Raw genomic sequence first — 20,824 nt, 5'->3', positions numbered from 1 at the left:
ACATGTAAATTCATCTATACTCAACCGCGCAAGACTTCCTCTGTCGTATTTACCAAGATATCAAACGCGCGCAGCGTATGCGCCTCATCAGCCTGAAGACTTACACCCACAACTCTGATCACATATATGCCCGCAATCACACTCGAAGTGAGATAGATCTCGCCTCGAGAATTGATCAATTCATATACCTTCTTCGTGATCTCATCCGCTTTCTCGTCGACTTGAGCGACATGGAGCTTCGCAACGCCGTTTGTGCCATTGATGCCACTGGAACCATTCGATGGAGCAGAAGAGGCAGCACTGCTTCGTACACGAAGCACAGTCAAGGCGAAATCCGGCTTTGTGACGATTTCGAAAAGGTCTGGTCGACTCTTGACTTTCTCCGTGAATAGGTTGCCGAGTGCGAGACCCTTGTGAATATGTGCTTTCATGCCGGTCAAACCGTAACTGCGCATAACAAACCAGATTTTGAGACTTCGGAACCGTCGACCGAGTGAGATTTGCCAGTTGCGGTAGTCGATCACTGTGCCCGTTTCGGAGTAAGGATTGCGGAGGTATGTAGGAGTGATGTCAAGGGCGTTGGTCAGATCAACGCGGTTCCTGACGAATAGGCAGCTGTTTTTCAATCGTCAGTACTAGACTATAGCCTTGAAAGTAGAAAAGATCATACCTAGCATCGAAGTTGACGAGTAGCCACTTGTGCATGTTCATATTGAAGCTGTCTACGCCCTCGGCAAAGTTTTGCGCAATATGCTGGTACTCGTCCACCACCAAAGCAGCGCCTGCATACGCAGCATCAATATGGACCCATATTCGTCTCCAAGACTCCTTCTCGTTTAAAACAGCCTTGAGTTCCTCGAACCGATCCACGGCGCACGAGTTAGTGGTGCCCATAGTAAAAGTAATGAAGAAAGGCACTAGTCCTTCCTCCTCTTCTATCCTTGTCAAAACCGCACGCAACGACTCTCCGGTCATTTCCATGTTATCCTCCAACCTGGAGGGGACGGAACGAAACCTCGTACCAGCCACCAAAGCAGCCTTTGCGATACTGCTATGTGCCTGATCGCTACTTAGAGCAACGAGTCTGGCGCGGTGAGCACATATCCTATCTTCGTATTCGCGCGAGCCATTGTCCTTTATACCCTCGGCAAGTGTGAGTTCACGCGCCCGTCGTTCACGAGCAGCAATCAACATGGTAGCCGCGGACTCGCTGGCAGTACCCTGAATAACACCCCCACCAAGATTCTCAGACGTGCTTAAAAAGCACTCCGGTAATCCCAATGCCTTCGCGACCCAGTCCATAATAACAGTTTCAAGCTCCGTGCATGCTGGGGAACAGATCCAATTAAAAGCCGGCGCATTGAAAGCCGCCGAATACATCTCACCCAGTATACTGGGGTACGTGACCGAAGCCGGGAAGAACGCCATGAAATTGGGCGATTGCCAATGGGTTAAACCCGGCTGGATCTTGGATTCGATATCTGCCTGTATTTCGGACCATTCTTGTGGTTCAATGGGTGGGTTTTCGGGGATCTGAGGACGAAGATAGCCGGGTTCAATGGTAGGAAGGACGCGTCGGTCGGGGAGAGAATCAAAATGATTTATGACTTTTTGTTTCACAGAGCTAGTCAGTCATGATTCAAATATTTCAAGTCAATGTGCGTTGTAAAAGAGCCAAAGGCGTACGATGGGTATTCCTTGTCCGCGGGGTGATACTGACTGTCATCAATCGCTGCATGAGCCGCAGCGCGGAACTGTTCTCGATCCATTGATTGGGTCTTTGCGTATATCTGATGAGTATGTGTATGAATTTGCTTCCGAAAATCCTGAATTCTTTGCAAACAAGACTTGATCAATTAAGTCACTTACGCAATGTTGCGATGCGATCCACCAGCGTTAAGTAAAAAGATAACCCGATTAGATAAGACTCGGAAAAGTCTCGGAAACTCGGAAATTTCCGACACAGGATTGACAACACTAACCTGGTATGTACTAGCGGACATGGTTCAACATATTTTATCGCTTTCTTCTACTTTGATTTGACCGCATCTTGACTCTTGTCATTCAAAGGGCGTAGGTTTGTGATAGCGCTGACTATATACTAGAGTAGGCACTGCACTGAGTCAACGGATGACAGAAGGCCGGGATCCGGGGGTGACTACAGAGCCATTCAGTAGTACAGTTCTTGATGTCTACCTTGATTGGCTTTCGTGTCAACAAGTCTTCTTTACATTGGAGAGCACGATTTCTATACAAAGGGCATGACTGTCCATTCTGTCAAATCAATCATGACAACCCTCCTGCTCAATTATTTCCTGCGGATCTCTAGTCTCATACCTCTCTTCGTACCATTCCTCATCCATTTTCTTCCCAGCGATTTGCAACTCCTGCATTGGCAAAAACACAAACATCACGCGACACCATTTCGAATCACTCCTATTCCGAAACGAATGTGCCGTGCCTCTTTGTATTGTAACGTCTCCCTGTCGCAGTGTCCTCTTCTGACCACTATCCAAAACAAGATCCACCTCCCCTTCCAAGATAATCCCGTAGTCAACAGTCACGGTTCTATGCATGGGTGTCTCTTTGAGCGGTTGCACATCAATCACGCGAAACATTGTTCCGTTGCTTGGCGTAAGTCCCGGCGGCATGTGTAGATACGAATCATATACGGCGACATCGACTTCGTTCTGGCATTGAATGGGGAATGTATCTGTTGCGTACAATAATGCGAGTTCACCGTCTTCACCTGCTGAGCGGAAAGGCGCGCATTCCGGCACTTGGCTGCTAGAGAGAAAGATGGCTTCACCGTCGTGATTGTGGGTGGTGATGTATCGATGGACTCGGGGGAAGCCTTTACGGCGTTGATCGACCATGTTTGTGCTCATCTTGGAGGTGGTCGTATCAGGGATGCCATTCACTTTCTGACCACCCGAAGGCCTTGATAAAATTTCTTGATATTTGAAGTCAGATTGCAATATACACCTAAGGATGCTTATATTTGCCTCCGAATGATATCATGCCGCAGACTTTAAAGTTGCGGCGCATTAGGGTTGGGCCCCATGAAGCATAATTGATGAATCATGAGCGGCAATTGGCGCCGATCACTGTATGCGTCAGTGATAGCACTTCATAGAACAGGTGCTGACTCAGTCAAATCGGACAATAACCCCATCCACTCATTAGGGCTACTCGCCATCATGGCACCACTGTCCAAAAATTCAGACCACATATTCTCGAAATCGCTCGCATCTCCCGTGGCGTCAACGGCAAATGATACGCCATTTACTGCATCAGCCGATGAGTATAAGTCTGCTGATGCAGGAACGTTTTCAATTCTTCTTTGTGGATTAATGTGCTCAACCTCTCGTGTTGAATGGAAATCCGTTTCTTCTTGCCGCTGCGCAGGAAGTTCTTCTTGTTGCGAAGAATGCAGCTGATCACCCGACATAGGCCGCCAGCGACTCTGCAAGATATCCATCATTGCATTGATGCCCTCGCGTACGAGTCTTGAGCTTCTCCGAGCTCTATCAAGCACTCGACAAGCCTCGAGAATTTCCTCCTTGCGCCGATCTGCTAAGATATCATCCCAATTGAAACATGTATCCATCAATAATATCACTACCGCCATGAAGACATGATGCATTACAGACCACGCTGTTGTCATACTTGGTGTATTTGGGAATTCCTTATCCATTATCCGCTTGATTTCGATGACGCGCCGCGCAGCTTGCAGGCACGTCATATGCGAGTAAGAGTAAGCAGGGTCCCTAGCTCCGCGGATGAAATATGTGCGATGCAAGCGACACAAACGAGAATGTGATGCTTGCTGGAGCAKTAGCCGCTGCCATGCGATTTGCGGTACATCCGCATAGACTTGAGCGTATTTCCGGCGGCTATTATTATCCAAGCGGAAGAATTCTGGAAGCTGTTTGTTGTATTGTTGCCATTTCTGATCCAGTTCCATGATCTTGCTATAAGGGACATCTACACCCTCCAAACGCTCACGACAAGTATAGTCAACTATATCGCGACAGTAGATAGATAGTTTTAGGCGGAAAATAAAGTATGACATTATAGTGGGAACGCTGTCTGGTAAAGATCCGCCGCCATTTTTGGGTTTACACAGATCTTCGTCTGGTATGTTTGCAGGCATGTCTAGGGCCATGTGAGCTGGGTTGACGAGGTAGCTGCCCTCCTGAGGACCTCCGAGATATGCCAAGAACCTATTAGAATTAGAAAATGAACACTGATACGAAGAAACTGGGAGAGGAATATGAAAACAGATGTACCAATCAGAAGATATAGCTAGCCAAGCTAACCTGCGCCTTAGCTCTACATCCACTGGATTGTATCCGTGCGCCCTCCGAAAAGCCTTGTTCTGTGCCGAATCGATCTGAAAGAGTCCCATCTGTCGACATTGATTGACCATAGAACCCAGATTGAACAATGCACGCGCAGAAGTGTCTTGTCCATGGTTTGGAAGAAATTGAATGACCACAAGAGCAGCTTGAAGTCCTTCAACGGTAGGGTAGTTCATGTAGTCGCTCTTTGTCAACGCCTCTGTGATAAGATTGATGTACTGGTGACACCTATTTTCAACCTGTTTATCGGATACTGAGTCGGCTCCTAGGTTCTGGAAGTAGTATGCTGAGGCGAGAATGCTGAATAGAAGGGCAAGGTGATTCAAGTCTACCGCGGCTGATGACCCATCATGCATGTTTTGATAGATTGCATGTATTTGAGACTTAACATGGTTTGGGATGATCATGTGGTATAGGTAACCAACATATTCAACATAGTAGTTGAACTGTGCAAGTGCTTCTGTTTCACGAGGCAGGAACGATGTCAAGTTTGTGACTGAGACTGCCGAATGTTTGGTCGTGATGAGCTTGTTCTTGATCGACATTGGCAACGCGTCGGGAATACGGGGAGCCATCAAGATATTTTCGAGCCAGTCCGTCGATCGTTCCTGCTCCGTAGCTTCCTGAGAAGATAGGATTCCTTGGGTGCGGTAAACCTGCGGTTGCGAAGCCGTGGTGATGTTGCTGCTCGTTGATAGCGGACAGTCCGTGGCTGTTGAAGGTGGTGCTACATGCGGATTTGCGTACCGATGAGCGACATTAGCCGCAGCATAGTTGCAAAAAATCCTCCTGGATCGACAATTCGAGCATGGCTGTTGACGGTCGCATTTCAGTTTCTTCTTGCGACAGCTTTGACATGAGACTGGATCTTGTCGTGGAGTCCGCTTTTTGGAGTTCTCATTGGACTTCTCGTCATTGCAAGATTTTCTCTTTTCGGACATGACGGCTTGCCGTGTTACATGATGTAATAGCTCCGACTAAGTTGAACAGCATTAAGGGAAAACGAAAGCAATCATAGCATGAAGCTGGACCTTGATATGCTTTCCGGAGCTATGCCGTTTTAGGTTTAGGTTGCACGGAAGCTCCGCGGATTCTCCTTGCATAGCCTTGGCCCATTTGGTGCCTGTCTCGTAGCCCTAAGTACTATTGCCCCGGACACTCCGTCCTCCTTTTGATGGAGTGGGGAGAGCTAAACGGTCAATTAAGAGATATAAAACTCGACTTCTTCACATTATGACTACTGGTCCTCGAAACATATTCCAATTCTATCAACACCACACCCGTCGGCCAGCGACATGGAAAACAACAACACCAAAGACGTCTCAGAGGCATTGCCTCCGTCAGAATTGTCCTCTGAGAATGAAAGCCCAATCGCGGCCCCTATAAACAAAGAATTCACGTATGGATATTGAGTCAACATGAGCCATGACTTAGGCGTTCCGCTAATTGCAGTTTTCCGTCTAGGACTCGATCATGCCTAACCTTACTCGGTTGTGCTGGGGCGGCATTCTGTTCTGTCGGTTTCGTCAATGCATTTGGGGTTTTCCAAACATACTATTCTGAGACTTTACTATCAAACATGTCAAACTCAGACATTGGATGGATCGGAGCAATCAATAACTTTCTACTGTTTGCGGGTTCTCTCGTGACAGGACGGATTCTTGATATGTTCGGTGCTGTGGTGAGTGTTACTCTTCCCGAAAAATCAACAGACACTGACATGATCATCAAATGTAGGTAATGCTGTGGCTCGGCTCTACCACAACCGTATTTTCAATTATGATGATATCTCTCTGCAAGGAATACTGGCAATTTATTCTTGCCCAAGGGGTGCTCCTCGGTATTGGAAATACCCTTCTGGTATGTCCAGCTGTCGCTCTCGTTGGCCTGTCTTTCAAGAAGCAAGTTGCACTAGCCCTTGGAGTAACGATTGCCGGCTCATCTTTGGGTGGAGTTATCTGGCCTGTTGTTGTACATGCTCTGTTAGAGAAGCCCAACATTGGATTTGGATGGACCTTGCGGATCACCGGCTTCATCATGATTCCGATTCTTGTCTTTTCGTCTATGTTTGCCCGACCACCAATCACACCAAAGAAGGATCTACAAGATAGTAAGAACAACGGCACGAAACCATCAAGGCCAGCATGGGACTGGTCCATAGTTGCCAGGAAGCAGACACTCTTCACTGCGTTTGGATTCTTCTTAATTTATTTCGGCATGTTTATGCCGTTCTTCTACACCACGGAATACGCCCTGGCACAAGGATTTTCATCAAACTTATCTTTCTATACCATTTCCATCATCAACGGCGCATCTCTTTTTGGTCGTATTATCCCGGGAATGGTTGCCGATAAATATGGAAGATTCAACTTGTGTATTGCAATGACGGCTTTTTCCGGAATTATTGCGTTGTGTTGGACGACTGTCACTTCGGTTGGCGGTATTGTCATGTTTTCGCTTGCGTATGGGTTTACATCTGGTGTAAGTCCCCTATTTACGAAGACTACAAGTCAAGTGTCAAAATTGATTGATTTACGTCCAGGGAATTCTATCTTTACAACAAGCATGTGCCGCGCAAATCGCAAGCCCAACTACAATCGGCACGGTTGTTGGCTTTGTGATGGCATCGACTTCTTTCTCGTAAGTTCAGCCCTTGATTTGTCCTCTACACTAAATCTGCAAATGTACTGATGGTCTTTTAGTGCATTAGCAAGTACCCCTATCGGTGGAGCGCTGATTGAAAAGTATGGATATCTTTCGTTGTCCATATACTCTGGTGTTAGCCTACTGCTTGGTGCAGCAGTACTTCTGGCAGCCAAATTGACTCAGAAACGTCAATTGTTTGCTGTTATTTAGACATCATAGAATGCTTGGGTGAAGGTAGTGTATTCTGATTTTTCGTGTATTGTAATAGAGTTATAGAATTAGAGGTAAATAAGAAAGATCCGGGAAAGATTAATTCAAAATATACATTCTATAGATATGCACTATATACTCTTTCTAGATGTAGGTACAGTAATTATGATGCTGGTGTAATGCAATGCAACCAGAAATGAAGCGCCACAAATGCAAGTAAAACGCCCAAGTCTAAACTAAAGTATGGAAGGCTTAACCAACCCACGCTCTTTTCGCCTTGCCCTCCCAGCAAGGTAGCCATTCATTCAACGCATTCTTAAACAGATTCCTCGATACCTGCCCTCCCTCATTTTGTATATTAAAATCAAAGCAATGCATCGCATTCGGCATCACATATCCGAAAATCTCTCTTTCGGCCGTCTGTCGATTGCATTGCGGAATATTTGAGCGAAACGTAACAAAATCCGGCGCAAAGCTTTCTGTAGATAGAGGCGATAATGTCCTCCAAGGGTCAAACTCGCCACCGGACCAGTATGTATTTGAAGGGCGAATGAGCCAACCTCCTGTTTCGTCGTTTATTGCCTCGGTTTTTGGTGCTTCGGGGAGGAGTCCATTTTCGAGGGCACCGGGGAATTGGCGATAACAAATCTCTTGGTTGTATGTCAACGACTGATAGGTAGATAATAGACCGTGAGTAGGGTTTGGGGTGACATTGTCGGTTTGAAAAAAGCCCCATTGAGAACAATATTGCCATGTCCAGGCGATAGAAGCAGGGTCAGTGAGTCGGCCGCCCAGGTCACAGTATTCGGAGCCGGATTTTAAGTCACACTCGGTAGCCGCATAAGAGTTGATTAGAGGGATGAGCTGAGGCCATGACGCGAATCGCTCAGCCACGGCTCTGTTACCAATAAACGGAGCCCAGCCTGTCAATGGGGTTGCCGTAGCTGCACTTGGCACATCTGCTCCTTCTTCTGCCGCCTTTCGCGCACGTCGACCCAGTATCCTGGAGATCGGTTTGCTTTCGTGGTCTCTCTTCGTCACCGTTGCAGTCGAAGTAGCGGTCGGCGATACCCTTGTCGCCGTCGGCACGGCTTCCATCCAGTCACATAATGATCCCAAGCCCGTATCTCCTCCGCCCGTTCCATAAGACTGGAAAGTGCCGTAAATATAAGCCAATGCGGCTGTAAAATCGCCATTGGAATTGATCTCTCCTCCCGCACCCAAAAACAGTTTCTTAACATCATCGCTAGCAGTGCCGTTCAACGCCAATTGAGAATCAACATAGCTCATAGCTGCATGTAGATCGTGTGCACATCCTTCATAGCCATTGGCCACCATGCCACGGTAGACCTGCTCAAAGTATACGCTCATATCTGCGCGTGCTTGTACTGGTGCCGAAGAGGCAAAAGCTGCGTAGATGGTATCCGGGTATTCGTCGCGAGTAAACGCCGTTCTCATGCCGGAGTATGATCCGCCGACCATTATCCATGGTGTACCTTTAGGCGAGAGATCTTCAAAAGGGAACTCTGGACGACTAAAGTCTTGCGCGAAATATGGGATATCGGCGATTGCTTGGTCGTGGGTCAGGTATTTGAAATTTTCTGCTGGTGTGTCCACATTCACGGGACCCATGGGCAGAGAATCTCCATAATATCTATCTCAAATGAAAGAAGTCAGTTCTGGCCATGTATATCAAATTAAGAAGGAACAAACCTGTGCTCCCAAACAATCCCAAGACCACCGAATTCCTCAAGGTACTCCCTAAAGAAAGACGACTCTCCCAACATATGTTGCGCTGAGCTGTATGCCGATGACTCGCCAACATCATATAAGAATACAGGACCACCTGATCTATAATATTTCGTCGTCACCCAATATCTATTCTTGTATGTGCCGATTGTATGATTATCATGATCGATTGGCACCTATATATGCAGTCAGTATTACCATTACCAAAGAACCTCAGGAAGCAAAGAGAAATCGCACATCAGTATATTCTGTAGGTATTGTCCGCGTAACTGACGTATCAACCATCTTCCGAAAAGCGACTGGATTTAGTATGACGCTATCCGCACTAAGCCCTAATGCCGCGGCGAGATGGAGGTCGCGGGTTGTAGGTGTGTTGACGAAGCCGATGCCGTGTACATGTTGGATGAGGAGGAGGGCGTATGAGAGGAGGGTTCCACTGGGTGATAGCTTCATTGTGGTGGTTGTTATTATGACCTTGTATGCTATCTTTCGTTTATAATATGCAAAGGAAGGAGCAAATGTCTTCTTCACGATTAGAGAGTTCGATTATCGATGGAATTTGTATTTATTTATCTGTCTAGTTATTCAATCTCTTACCTACTAAATACACATGATACTACATGCGGAAATTAATAGACATGAGTCTAGGTGACACATGCTGATGAACAATTACCGTTCACGTCGATGTTTTCGAAACCATTAGGGTTGTCATCATACCCTCATCGCCGGAACAGGAAAAGAGTCAACCCAGACCCCTGACCAACCAATCTAGAACAGCCGTCAAACAAGGCAAACATATCTCTCTCCTTGTTTTGGGGAGTCATTTGCATAGTTTGCTCACTATGTCTGGTTTGTCTGCTATGTTCTGTTTGCTCGATTTGTGTGGTTTGCCTGGAGGGCTTCAGTGGAATGCTGATGAAGCAAGGGGGTGGTCAAAATAGTTGCGCCTTTAGGAATGCGATGTGGCTGACAGATATGGATGATCTGGTATGTTGGGCATGGACAGCCACTCTTGAGCTTGGTATTACTCTTGTTCTCTGGAAAAATCATGTATCAGGGAACATCCAGTCCCAATTATACCCCAGCGTGCTAGAATTGGGGCTCGTCTAGACTCTAGTGCCATATCCTTGGTATGACGAGCTAACGCCTCCATTTCCAGCCATTCATTCTTCTTCACATACGTAGGGTTTGAACCCTAAAAGGTGGCAGGTACAAGGGGTGAGCTGCCAGCCTAGTTTGATAGGTCTCATTTAGTATCTGCTAATTCAATGTGGTGGTATGTTCTATCTGGGTCAAGATGTGTATTAATGAAAGAAGTAGTCGACTTCGTACAGGGGAGAGAGGAAGGGAAAAGTACATGCTCATCAAGCAAGAGTATGAGAGTCTCTAGTTCTTGCTCGACTCATCAGCCACACCAAGTATAACTGCTTGTCACTGGTTGAATGATTCTAGAAACATTCCTTAGCCTGATCTGCAATGCAAGATCTACGCTTGGCATTCCATCGCATGGTTGGACGGGACTGCCACGTTGTTCAGAAATGTGGAAATTCCGGAGGTTGGTTCATGACCTACGACTTCTAGTCTACATTGTAGGTATTTTGGTATCAGGCATACTGACAAATGAAGTCTATCAAAAACTTGATGCAAGAGTATATTCTAATCTATGTATGTACGTATTATACACCCCTCTTATGTACCAACCTCCCATTAACCCATACAGCCCTAACATTTCGATCATCCCCATTCCACACCCACTTTGCGACTTTCTCTTCCCAATTCTCCCATCCAAACACATCAACATTTCCCGTATCCTCATCTGCCACAGTCTCAAAATCTTCCACACCTGAGATTTTCTCAACAACAGGGCCCAACTCAATCAACTGCGCGTCGAAATACATCCCCTTCTCAAATCCGCCGATTTGATCTGCCATATCGACGACCTGCGCACCACCCCTCGTCGCAAGATACAACGCTTCCTCAACGCTTAAGCTTTCCCGACCAGTTGTCACAGCAGCCTGAGACGAAACTAAACGTGAAACGAGACAAGCCTGCCGCGACGCTTCGAGTATACTAGGTGAGTACCCACCACTAACATCCGTGCCCAGTCCAACCGTGATCCCATCATCCATCAACGTCCGCACGGGACTATGTCCCGATCCCAACGCACTATTCGACGCCGGACAATGAGAAATCTTTGCTTCTCGCCGCTTAACGAGCGTCCTCTCTTCAGGTGTAAGATGTACCGCATGCGCAAGTATCGTCCTGGGCGTCAAGAGACCAGTCTCCTCATAGACGTGCGCATAACTCTCTGACTCTTGAAACAGTTCCTTCACCAGCGAAACTTCATTTTTGTTTTCTGAAATGTGCGTTTGGATGTGTAACGGCGGCGTGTACGACGCCGCTAATTTCCCCAATCCGCACAACGCCTCATGCGAACATGTAGGCGCAAACCGCGGCGTGACAATGGGCGCAACAAGTTTTCCCTCAGGGTCAAGTGCGTGGATATACTTGATAACTTCTCTCGTCGCACTAATCGACTCCTCACTGGACTCATCATGGTACTCCTCAGGACAAAACACGAGATTATCCATGCAAACCCGGCCTACAAACGCGCGCTGACCGCGTCGATGACACAGCGCCGCCAGCAAATTCGTAGCAGGGACGTGTATAGTAGCGAAATAAGACGCCGTCGTCGTGCCGTGCGACAACGTACGGGAAATCACTTTATTGTAGACTGTATACGCCTGCGGTGGAGCTTTTTTGTGCTCATCATTTGCAGACTCGAATGATTTCTCCATAGGGAAGGTATATTTCTTTAACCAGTCTAGTAACGTGGACGAGCCGAATATGCCTGCATTGGGGTATTGTGAGGCATGGATATGTGTGTCTGCTAACTGTCAATTTCCTTTTCTCTCCCTCTCTCTCTAGCGTACGCGCGCATGCGCTCAAAGGTGGAAAACATACCGATAAAACCCGGGAAGAAAAATCCATTCCTCCCTTCCCTCCCACCACGGACAATTGTCACCGTCTCCTCCTCTTCTTTCGCATCAACACCATCCCTCCACAACGTCCACCCTTTGCTCTGCACAAACGTACTCAAGCCCTTCTCTCCCTCACCCTCGGCATCTGATGAGTCTAGACCAACATTCCAGTCAAACCCCTGAATCCTTCCATCACAATTCGACACCCACAAGACGCCCGTATTTATTTCCAAAGCGGGTTTTGAATCTGTGGCTATGTGGCGCGGTAATTGGATGAATGTGCCATGATACAAAGTGTATGTCGGCGACATTTTGTCCCCTTCTTACTATCCTCTCAACGATTTATTGAAGCCTGAAGTCGTGTGTGACAGGAACAAGTGGGTTGCATATATCAATCCCTGCTCTTAAAGACTGATAAGATAGTTATCGCGGAGCAAATCCGATTTCATTCAGCCTCGGTGCTAATCTTCACAAAAATCAGTCACACAGCCCAAACCTCCCAAAAGATCAGGATAACTAAAACGCTTAATCCACGAGGATTGGGTATTTATACACTTTTTGTCGTTTGAAGGGGAAATCCGTGGATGTGCTGAAGAGCAACTTTGTCCCGATGGAATGGGGACGGTATCGGCCGCTTCCGATGGGTGCCTGAAATATAAGGCAGCAATAGGTATCGCGGGGCAAATTAATGAACTACCGTTAGATCTAAGCGAATGCTTATAGTTCTGATAGGAAAGCTTTATAGTCATGTACGAATACTATATCAAGTTGTGAGATTGCTATAATAGAAAATTATAGCATCAAAGAGGTACAGACCTTATTCTGGATTCAGCCCAGCAGAAACATTATAGAGTGTCACCTGGTCCATTGATTTGCTCGCGCAATCTATTCATGAACATCTGAAGGTAATCTTTATGCTTCAGGGCAAACTTGTCCTATTTGTAACACACGCTGGAAGACGTCCTAGAATGTTGTGTTGTCGTTCTGTAACTTGACCATTTCTGGGAGAGCTCGGCACGAAACGGTTTTGTGGTAGGCTTTGTACAGATCTGTAGGCATACTCGGAATAAATGCCCTCGTAAATCTTGCACAGGCATGAATACGCGCTTGCTCCCCAGTAGACTATCTAGGTAGGTATATATTATCTTCAACTCTTCGGTAGTTTCTATGTTTTATGTTTTCCCCTAGTGTACTTTTTCCATTATATATAATATTGATTAGATAGAGTGACATAATCACTAAATCAACTATATGACTAGATCACGAGAAATATAGCTTTATACTACCGTTGCTGTGATAAGGAGGTAGGGCGTTGTACTTTAGTTTCTATTACATAACTATAACTATGGAATGTTTGTTATTGATAATATCTGTTTGTTGTTTTGTTTCTTCTTTATCACTTGATGATCACCTTCCTGTTAAAACTGTAACGATCGTACGTCTTGCAAGCCAGGCTCAGTCTTTTGTGATGCCGTGACGGGATCCCTGAGCACTAAGCCCAAAGAGCTAATTTGCGACGGACCATCCCTTTGTTTTCATGCCTTCCCAATTAGGCACCGCCATGAAGGGCTACGCGCGTAGCGAGCTCTCACACGGAGTCTTCCTTCTTCTTTCCTCTTTGTATGCTTATTTTTACGTCGATAGAGCTGCTCTAGAGTTTAGGAATGAGCACGTGTCACAGAAACTATCATCTGATATATTCTATATCCCTGCAAATCTAACATAAGCTTAATATGTTCGTAAGCCACCATGAAAAAAACATCAGATGAGGCGGTCATGGCATAACAAGTAGCCCCTATAGCTCAGTGGTAGAGCGTTTCGCTCGTAGCACATATATGCGATGATACGAAAAGGTCCATTGTTCGATCCAGTGTGGGGGCACTGTTTTTGTCATTTTATTTTTTTCGCATGTTTTTATTTACAAGTACTATGACAAAAGTGTCCACACCCCCCTTATCCAAGCGCTACCCGAACGTTCACCGCCTTCTTGAAATGGTATTGAATTCCACATACCAAATCTCTTAAAAGCCCAGAGATTCGATGCTACGCGTTTGTGTCGACAGAAAAATGGCAGTGTGGAAATTTCAGATATGGGGGGTGCGAACCTCTTTGTCATCCCACTGTGTACACAAAACAGATATCTATAGTTCCGATTCCAATAGCTGACTGACTTGTACAACTCCTTCGCACTACTAGACAAGGTCTGTGTGTATGTGTAGTTCTCGCATAATAAAATTCTTTTTATTGTTTGCTTCTTGTTTGCTCAATATTCCGAAAAGAAAAATAAAGCGGATATGCTTTCTGAAAGCTGAAAATATAATTATTATAAGTATGCTGGTATGTCTGGTTACAAGATCAGGGTGCAGGAACTACTATAGAATGCCCGACGATGCTGAGAGCATGAGTCTGAATTGAAATCGGCAGCAGCTGGAAATGCCAACCCTACCTAGGAGGGAAACTATGGTTCGTATAACAGCTACCTAGTCGACGTTCTCATCTGATGAGGGGGGCATTTCGGTAATGAATGGAGTCGAAATGTACAATCTGGCTTTTTTAGTATCAAATCAACTAGATATGTAAGAAATAAATATTGAATAATGTTGAAATTGTACTACAGCCATATCTAGGTAGTACCGATGCTAAGCATCGAACCCAGACCTACCCTCATGGATACAGTCCAGTCTATAATATATATGTTGAACGTGATAACAAAACAAAACAATCCTCTTATGCATGATGAAATGCATCCCTTTGCCCAGATCAAAAAAAAAAAAAAAACGCCTGCTTTTGCAATGACTCTCAAAACAAATTTATCTAACTAGGGTATCGTATAACTCGTCTACTTCCGTGTTCATGCTGTATCCTCGACGGGGCCGCAGGTACAGAAGAGGTTCTGGTCGCCGAATGCTATTAAACATTAGTATGAAAGGCTCAAGACTGGAGTGGAAAGGGGAGGGACGTACCATCGTCGACTCGTGTGACTGTAGGCCAGAACTTCTTCTCCAGCAACCACGGCAACGGGTACGCAGCGGCTTCGCGAGAGTATGGTCGTTGCCAGTCACCCAACAACAGATCGCGTTGTGTGTGAGGCGCATTCTTGAGCACGTTTCCTTCACGTGGTTGTTCGCCCTTTTCGATAGCGGCGATCTCCTGACGGATGGAGATGAGTGCGTCACAGAAACGGTCAAGTTCGGCCTTGTTCTCGGATTCGGTGGGTTCGATCATGAGGGTGTTGGCGACGGGCCAGGACATGGTGGGTGCATGGAAGCCATAGTCTTGGAGACGTTTGGCGATGTCGATGGCTTCGATGCCGCAGGTTTCCTTGAAATGGCGCGCATCAAGAATGAATTCGTGAGCGCAGCGGCCATTGTTGTTAGTGTACAGGATAGGATAGTGGTCCTTGACGCGGGCGAGGATGTAGTTTGCGTTCAAAAGAGTGATTTTGGTGGCGTGCGTCAAACCCTTGGCGCCCATCATGTTGATGTAGTTGAATGTGATAGGCAAAAGACTGGCGCTACCCCAGGGAGCGGCGCTGATTGGAGACGAAGCGGTGGAGTCGGATCGCTTGGCTTGCAAGTACTCGCTAGACGGGTGAGAGGGGAGGAAGGGACGCAAGTGCTCAGCGACACCGATGGGACCGACACCGGGACCACCACCTCCGTGAGGGATACAGAATGTCTTGTGCAGGTTGAGATGGCACACATCGGCACCAATCTCACCAGGAGAGCACAAACCGATCTGGGCATTCATGTTGGCGCCGTCCATGTATACCTGACCACCGTACTTGTGCACGATATCGCAAACTTCCTTGACACCAGGTTCGAAGACACCAAAGGTACTGGGATATGTGATCATAATGGCAGCAAGCTCATCCTTGTGCTTCTCGCATTTTACCTTCAAGTCTTCGATATCGAGGTTACCGGTCTTGGTGTCGCACTTGATAGTAACGACTTTCATACCGGCCATGGCTGCACTAGCTGGGTTTGTTCCGTGAGCAGACACAGGAATCAAGCAAATGTTGCGGTGTCCACCAGAAACAGACTCTTGATACTTCTTGATCAAACGAAGTCCGGCAAATTCGCCCTGAGCACCAGAGTTGGGCTGAACGGTAACTTCTGCCATTCCTGTGATGTCGGCAAGCTGTTGCTCAACATCATCAATCATCCGGGTGTATCCCTCGACTGCATCAGCGGGCATGAAGGGGTGGATTTGGGAGAACTCAGGCCAAGAGACGGGAATCATCTCGGTGGTGGCGTTGAGCTTCATGGTGCAAGATCCGAGAGGAATCATGGAGTGAGCCAGCGACAGATCCTTGGACTCGAGGTGGTGGATATAACGTAGCATGTCGGTTTCGGAGTGGTAAGTGTTGAAGACAGGGTGAGTCAAATAGGCAGATGTACGCTCTAGGCTTGCTGGTACGGAGACAGGTGAGATGGCGGTGTCGATGGTGACATCGCCGGTCTTTGAAGACTGAGCAAAGATCTGCAGAATCTCGCGAAGCTCGCTCTTGCCGACGGTCTCATCTAGAGACAAGGCGATCTTGTTTGGTCCAACTTGGCGGAAGTAGATCTTGGCGGACTTAGCAGCTGCGAGAAGAGACTCTGCTGAAGCGCTATCTGCTAGCTCGATGGTGAGTGTGTCAAAGAGAACTCCTTCATCACCGGTGTTGCTACGGACAGGGACATTGTATCCCAATCCGATAAGCTTCTCACGCAGCAAAGCAGTCATAGCCATAATGCGCTGAGCAATAACCTTGAGACCCTGAGGTCCGTGGTAAACTGCATACATGGCACTCATGTTTGCGAGCAAGGCCTGAGCTGTGCAAATATTGCTGGTAGCCTTCTCGCGACGAATATGCTGTTCACGAGTCTGCAAAGCCAATCGGAGAGCACGGTTGCCCAATCGGTCTTTGGACACACCAACTAAACGACCAGGAATCTTACGCTTGTACTTGTCTGTGGTAGCAAAGAAAGCAGCGTGGGGACCACCGAAACCCATAGGCACACCAAGTCGCTGTGCGCTACCGAATGCAATATCAGCACCGAACTCACCAGGTGCTTTGAGGACGGTCAATGCGAGAAGATCAGTAGCAACAGAGAATGTGCCACCAAGTTCATGCACCGTCTTGCCGAGCGATTCAAAATCAAGAACACCACCCTCAGTATCGGGATACTGTGCCAAAACACCAATCAAGTTATCGCCTTGCTCCTTGACGATCTTGGCGCCATCCGCAAGGATGTCTCCAATGACCAGATTAATTCCGAATCCCTCAGCACGAGACTGCATAACTGCAATAGTCTGCTCGTGGCAGAGATGCGAGATCACAAACGACTTTCCAGCTTTCTTCTGCTTCGCCATTGGCGCAGTAGCCAATGACATGGTCATAGCCTCTGCCGCAGCAGTACCCTCGTCCAGCACCGAGGCATTTGCAACGGGTAAACCAGTAAGATCCGTGGTCAAAGTCTGGAAATTCAACAATGACTCCAATCGACCCTGACTGATCTCAGGCTGATAGGGAGTATAGCTGGTATACCAAGCCGGATTCTCCAAAACATTTCTCAAAATCACGGGTGGAACGACAGTCGGGTAGTAACCACCACCAATAAAGGATTTGCCCGCGGTGCTGATTTGTTTGCGATACTCGCCTAGTAACTTGAGCATATCGCTCTCACCAAGTCCACCGTCGATAGGGTCGCGGTACAGAGTCTCTTCGGTCGCAGCGGGGACTCGAGGGGGTGTAATAACGAGGTCCTTCTTTGAGAGGATATCGGCGGGAAGGACCTGTTTAACAAACTCGTCTAGCGATGCAGCAGGCGGACTGAGTGCAGCCAACATCTCTTTGGCCGCATCTGGCGAAGGACCAATATGTCGTCGAGGGAAAGTGTCCAAAGGCTGGAATAAATCTCGTGGGTTCGGTTCTCCATGTTCGTCTAAAGAAGTCGAGTATACCGTTCGGCGGGATGAAGGGATCGTTTGACTGGTGAGCGGCGAAAGTCGTGGGTTGGTGGCAGAGGTAGAGAATGCTTGGAATTGGTGTCGTCGTAAAGCTACAGGCACGATTGTCCTGCGCATTTGCGTTGAAGCTGTGAACTGGCGGCGCGCTGCTCGAGCAGCCACGGAGAGAGCCATCCTGCTAGATACAGTAGGCGGGAAAATATGTGAGGGGAGATTGGAGGAAGGGAGCTGTCCAACAGCTCAATTGCCACTCAATTGGGCTTTCAAGGTTTAAGAAGAAACCTGGAGCATACAAGACTCTAGTCTAAAGTACAAAGAATAAAACGAAGAGAAGAGAAAGAAGAGAGGAAGAATATCGCCGAAGTCATCGTTCCGTACGGTTTCTCTTTTCCCTTCCCTTTCCTATCGATAAGAAAATGTGAGCTCCGCGGCCGTTGTGTCGTCACACAATGGCGGCCTGGAGGTACTGTAACGTAATGTTATGTAACCGGACCCTGCAGGGGCAGATTGAGTGACGCAACATAGTCGGGGCTTGGCAGGTAGCCAACCAATGAGAAATGCTGATATGTGAGCTGTCAGGCGGTCCGGTATTGGTATTACAGCGGGAAAAGCTTGACTGATAAGATAAGAGTTGTCCGCGGGAAACTGGAGGGGTGCAAAGGGTGAAGTCGGAAAAGGTTTCGGTGGCCGACCTTTTTACTTTATGGAGAAATGAGGGTATCTGTAAGATGCAGCAGTAGTTGAATATAGTATAGTACCATGTACAAAACGCTCTATAACATTGAAACCAGGATCAATCGTAATCCTCCTCAGACTCTTCCTCCACCTCATCCAACAATCGCTGCCGTTCAGCCTCCGTCTCTTCAGCTAACCATCGTCGACTTTGAACCTGAACAAAAACCACGAGAATCGTTCCGATAATAAAGCTGAGTACTGCAAGCATACCGTTGATTGGGATCGGGTTGCCTTTCAATGCCCCCTGAGTCAAAGCATCAAGCCCAGTCTGCGAGAAACTGATGACGCCGGAAATGCAAATAATTGCGCCGTAGACCCGCCCAAATGTAGAGAACCCAAAAACCTTAGTTGCGTAGTCACTATCGTCATCTGTTAGAATACGACCAAAACGAATCATCAAGCGGATGAGACTTACGACATGGCTGAGTAGTACAAAGGCCGCAAAAGAACGAACAGCACTACTGTCACGTAGCCAGCCCAGAGGTAGGGTAGACAATTGAGAACGCCTATTGTTGTCGTCAAGAAAACGATCAATGCAAGTGTGTTTGGTACACTGAGGTGATCGAGCAAGAAGCCAATAAAAGGCGTGGATATGACTCCTCCAACCGGCAGAGCCACGTCGAAAAGATTGTTGATGTTCTCAGCCAGTGCCTCTGAGTCGAGCATGTACTCATACTGGGCGCGAATAGTGGCAATAAAGTAGTTCATTCGCAGCATTTGCAACACGGTCAGCAGGGTGATGAGAATGAACCAAGGCGACATGAACTGCTTCTGGACAGGCTCSCCGTGAAGGACACCCCAGACTCGCGCTGCGGCTTGTCGCTCCTCTTCTTGCTCTTCACGCTGCTGTCTTTCATCCAACCCACCGAGAACCTTGCCGATCTTTTTAAGCTTGTTCTGCCTCTTCTTGCGCCGCGCGGCGCGTATAGACGCTACCTCATTTTCGTCTGGGATCTCTTCGTCCGAATCGTGAATGTCTCGCGAAGGATCTCGTGCTGCCTCAATCTTTTCTTCCAATTGGAATATGGTCTTGTACGGTTTCGTCGGTAAAAGGAATATCTGCGCGAGAAAAATGGCTATCGGTACAGCCAAGTAACCTAGGAAGAAATATTCGGGCCGGACAGCGCGGTTGGTAGCTTCGTATGCAATGCGATAGAATAAAAACACGGCAGCAGAAGCATCGAACGCGCCAGTAACCAGTGCAACGATGACGCCGGATTTCTTCGGGAAAGCATTCGCAATTTGAAAGGCTGGTACGAATATGCAGGTACCTCCTAGGGATAGGAAGAAGTTTCCCAACACGTAGCCGTCGAACTCAGTTATTCTGAAAGCAAAGTACATGAGGAGACTGCCAATGGCGAGACATAGACACCCTACAATGTTGCAAATCCGAGGACCAAAGCGGTCGAGCATCGTCCCGATCGGCAGGGCAGATACATTCGCAGTGATGGAGGCGACCGTGAAAAAGAGGTTGAGTCTGTAATTGCATCAGTATAGTAAAGCCTAGGTGTTAGAGGGTTTCCTACTGTAGCTCTTGTTTGAAGCACACGTCGACACCATCTTCTAATTCGTCGCCATCACATAACCACTCATAGACTCCTTCCGACAGAAGCACCGGCTTCAACGCCGCAAACCCAAACACAATTCCTGATGCGAGCCAACATGCCAGAATAGTCGCAACCACCTGAGCTAGAAAGGGGTCAGTCAGGCAATTAATAGTAAATACAAGCATGCTCACCTATTCTTCTAGGCAGAGACACTTTGTATGCGGCAACTCTAGGTTGGAGATCGTCTTCATTCGGCCGAGGAAATACATCATAGCTAAGCATTTTGCGGATTGTGTTTCCTGGCGGAATTACTTCGTCGGGTGGTGGCTCGCGGTCAACACCTTCAATCGACGAGACATGTTGAATGAGAGACATTGCGCGGGAAGCCCAGCTGGATTGACGCAGTTGATGCGTATACAATCAACGTGGGAGGGCAAGAGTGAAAAAGAGATGGGGTGATGTTAATTATTTTGCAGCGATAGCTGTCGCGGCCGAACCTTCTCGAGCTTGTTGCTCCACATGATGGGCCTGTCTGGATCCTGTGTTGACGGGGCTTTGCCGGGATTAGCTGCGATGGTGATCTTTCACATGCTCATTGTTATTGAGGGTGGAACATGTTGTCAGTAAAAACTGGTGA

The 20,824-nt window shown here is 47.4% G+C and overlaps 8 protein-coding genes across 8 annotated transcripts; 1 reads left to right on the top strand and 7 right to left on the bottom strand.

Moving 5' to 3' along the window:
• Positions 1-20: 20 nt before the first annotated feature.
• Positions 21-1,769, bottom strand: BHQ10_008540 (uncharacterized protein; the record flags this gene model as incomplete). Its single annotated transcript, XM_040881357.1, has 3 exons — positions 21-615; positions 671-1,624; positions 1,687-1,769. 3 exons carry the CDS (start codon positions 1,767-1,769, stop codon positions 21-23), a joined length of 1,632 nt encoding a protein of 543 aa, XP_040737042.1.
• Positions 1,770-2,282: 513 nt separating this feature from the next.
• BHQ10_008539 (uncharacterized protein) lies at positions 2,283-2,888 on the bottom strand (the record flags this gene model as incomplete). Its single annotated transcript, XM_040881355.1, has 1 exon — positions 2,283-2,888. The coding sequence occupies one exon, from the start codon at positions 2,886-2,888 to the stop codon at positions 2,283-2,285; it is 606 nt and encodes a 201-aa protein (XP_040737041.1).
• A 242-nt stretch (positions 2,889-3,130) lies between these two features.
• BHQ10_008538 (uncharacterized protein) lies at positions 3,131-5,305 on the bottom strand (the record flags this gene model as incomplete). The annotated part of the gene is made up of 2 exons (XM_040881354.1): positions 3,131-4,226; positions 4,323-5,305. 2 exons carry the CDS (start codon positions 5,303-5,305, stop codon positions 3,131-3,133), a joined length of 2,079 nt encoding a protein of 692 aa, XP_040737040.1.
• A 354-nt stretch (positions 5,306-5,659) lies between these two features.
• Positions 5,660-7,220, top strand: BHQ10_008537 (uncharacterized protein; the record flags this gene model as incomplete). Its single annotated transcript, XM_040881353.1, has 5 exons — positions 5,660-5,763; positions 5,829-6,045; positions 6,102-6,845; positions 6,907-7,004; positions 7,067-7,220. 5 exons carry the CDS (start codon positions 5,660-5,662, stop codon positions 7,218-7,220), a joined length of 1,317 nt encoding a protein of 438 aa, XP_040737039.1.
• Positions 7,221-7,472: 252 nt separating this feature from the next.
• BHQ10_008536 (uncharacterized protein) lies at positions 7,473-9,422 on the bottom strand (the record flags this gene model as incomplete). The annotated part of the gene is made up of 3 exons (XM_040881352.1): positions 7,473-8,874; positions 8,934-9,145; positions 9,207-9,422. 3 exons carry the CDS (start codon positions 9,420-9,422, stop codon positions 7,473-7,475), a joined length of 1,830 nt encoding a protein of 609 aa, XP_040737038.1.
• A 1,223-nt stretch (positions 9,423-10,645) lies between these two features.
• On the bottom strand, positions 10,646-12,261 carry BHQ10_008535 (uncharacterized protein; the record flags this gene model as incomplete). The annotated part of the gene is made up of 2 exons (XM_040881351.1): positions 10,646-11,820; positions 11,934-12,261. 2 exons carry the CDS (start codon positions 12,259-12,261, stop codon positions 10,646-10,648), a joined length of 1,503 nt encoding a protein of 500 aa, XP_040737037.1.
• Positions 12,262-14,801: 2,540 nt separating this feature from the next.
• Positions 14,802-18,079, bottom strand: BHQ10_008534 (uncharacterized protein; the record flags this gene model as incomplete). Its single annotated transcript, XM_040881350.1, has 2 exons — positions 14,802-14,857; positions 14,914-18,079. 2 exons carry the CDS (start codon positions 18,077-18,079, stop codon positions 14,802-14,804), a joined length of 3,222 nt encoding a protein of 1,073 aa, XP_040737036.1.
• Positions 18,080-18,698: 619 nt separating this feature from the next.
• Positions 18,699-20,562, bottom strand: BHQ10_008533 (uncharacterized protein; the record flags this gene model as incomplete). Its single annotated transcript, XM_040881349.1, has 4 exons — positions 18,699-18,999; positions 19,056-20,117; positions 20,167-20,329; positions 20,379-20,562. 4 exons carry the CDS (start codon positions 20,560-20,562, stop codon positions 18,699-18,701), a joined length of 1,710 nt encoding a protein of 569 aa, XP_040737035.1.
• Between the last annotated feature and the right edge of the window lie 262 nt (positions 20,563-20,824).

The sequence above is a fragment of the Talaromyces amestolkiae genome, assembly GCF_001896365.1.
Source record: "Talaromyces amestolkiae strain CIB chromosome Unknown scaffold19.1, whole genome shotgun sequence".
Classification (NCBI taxonomy): Eukaryota; Fungi; Ascomycota; class Eurotiomycetes; order Eurotiales; family Trichocomaceae; genus Talaromyces; species Talaromyces amestolkiae.
This window is presented reverse-complemented; position numbering and strand designations above follow the sequence as displayed.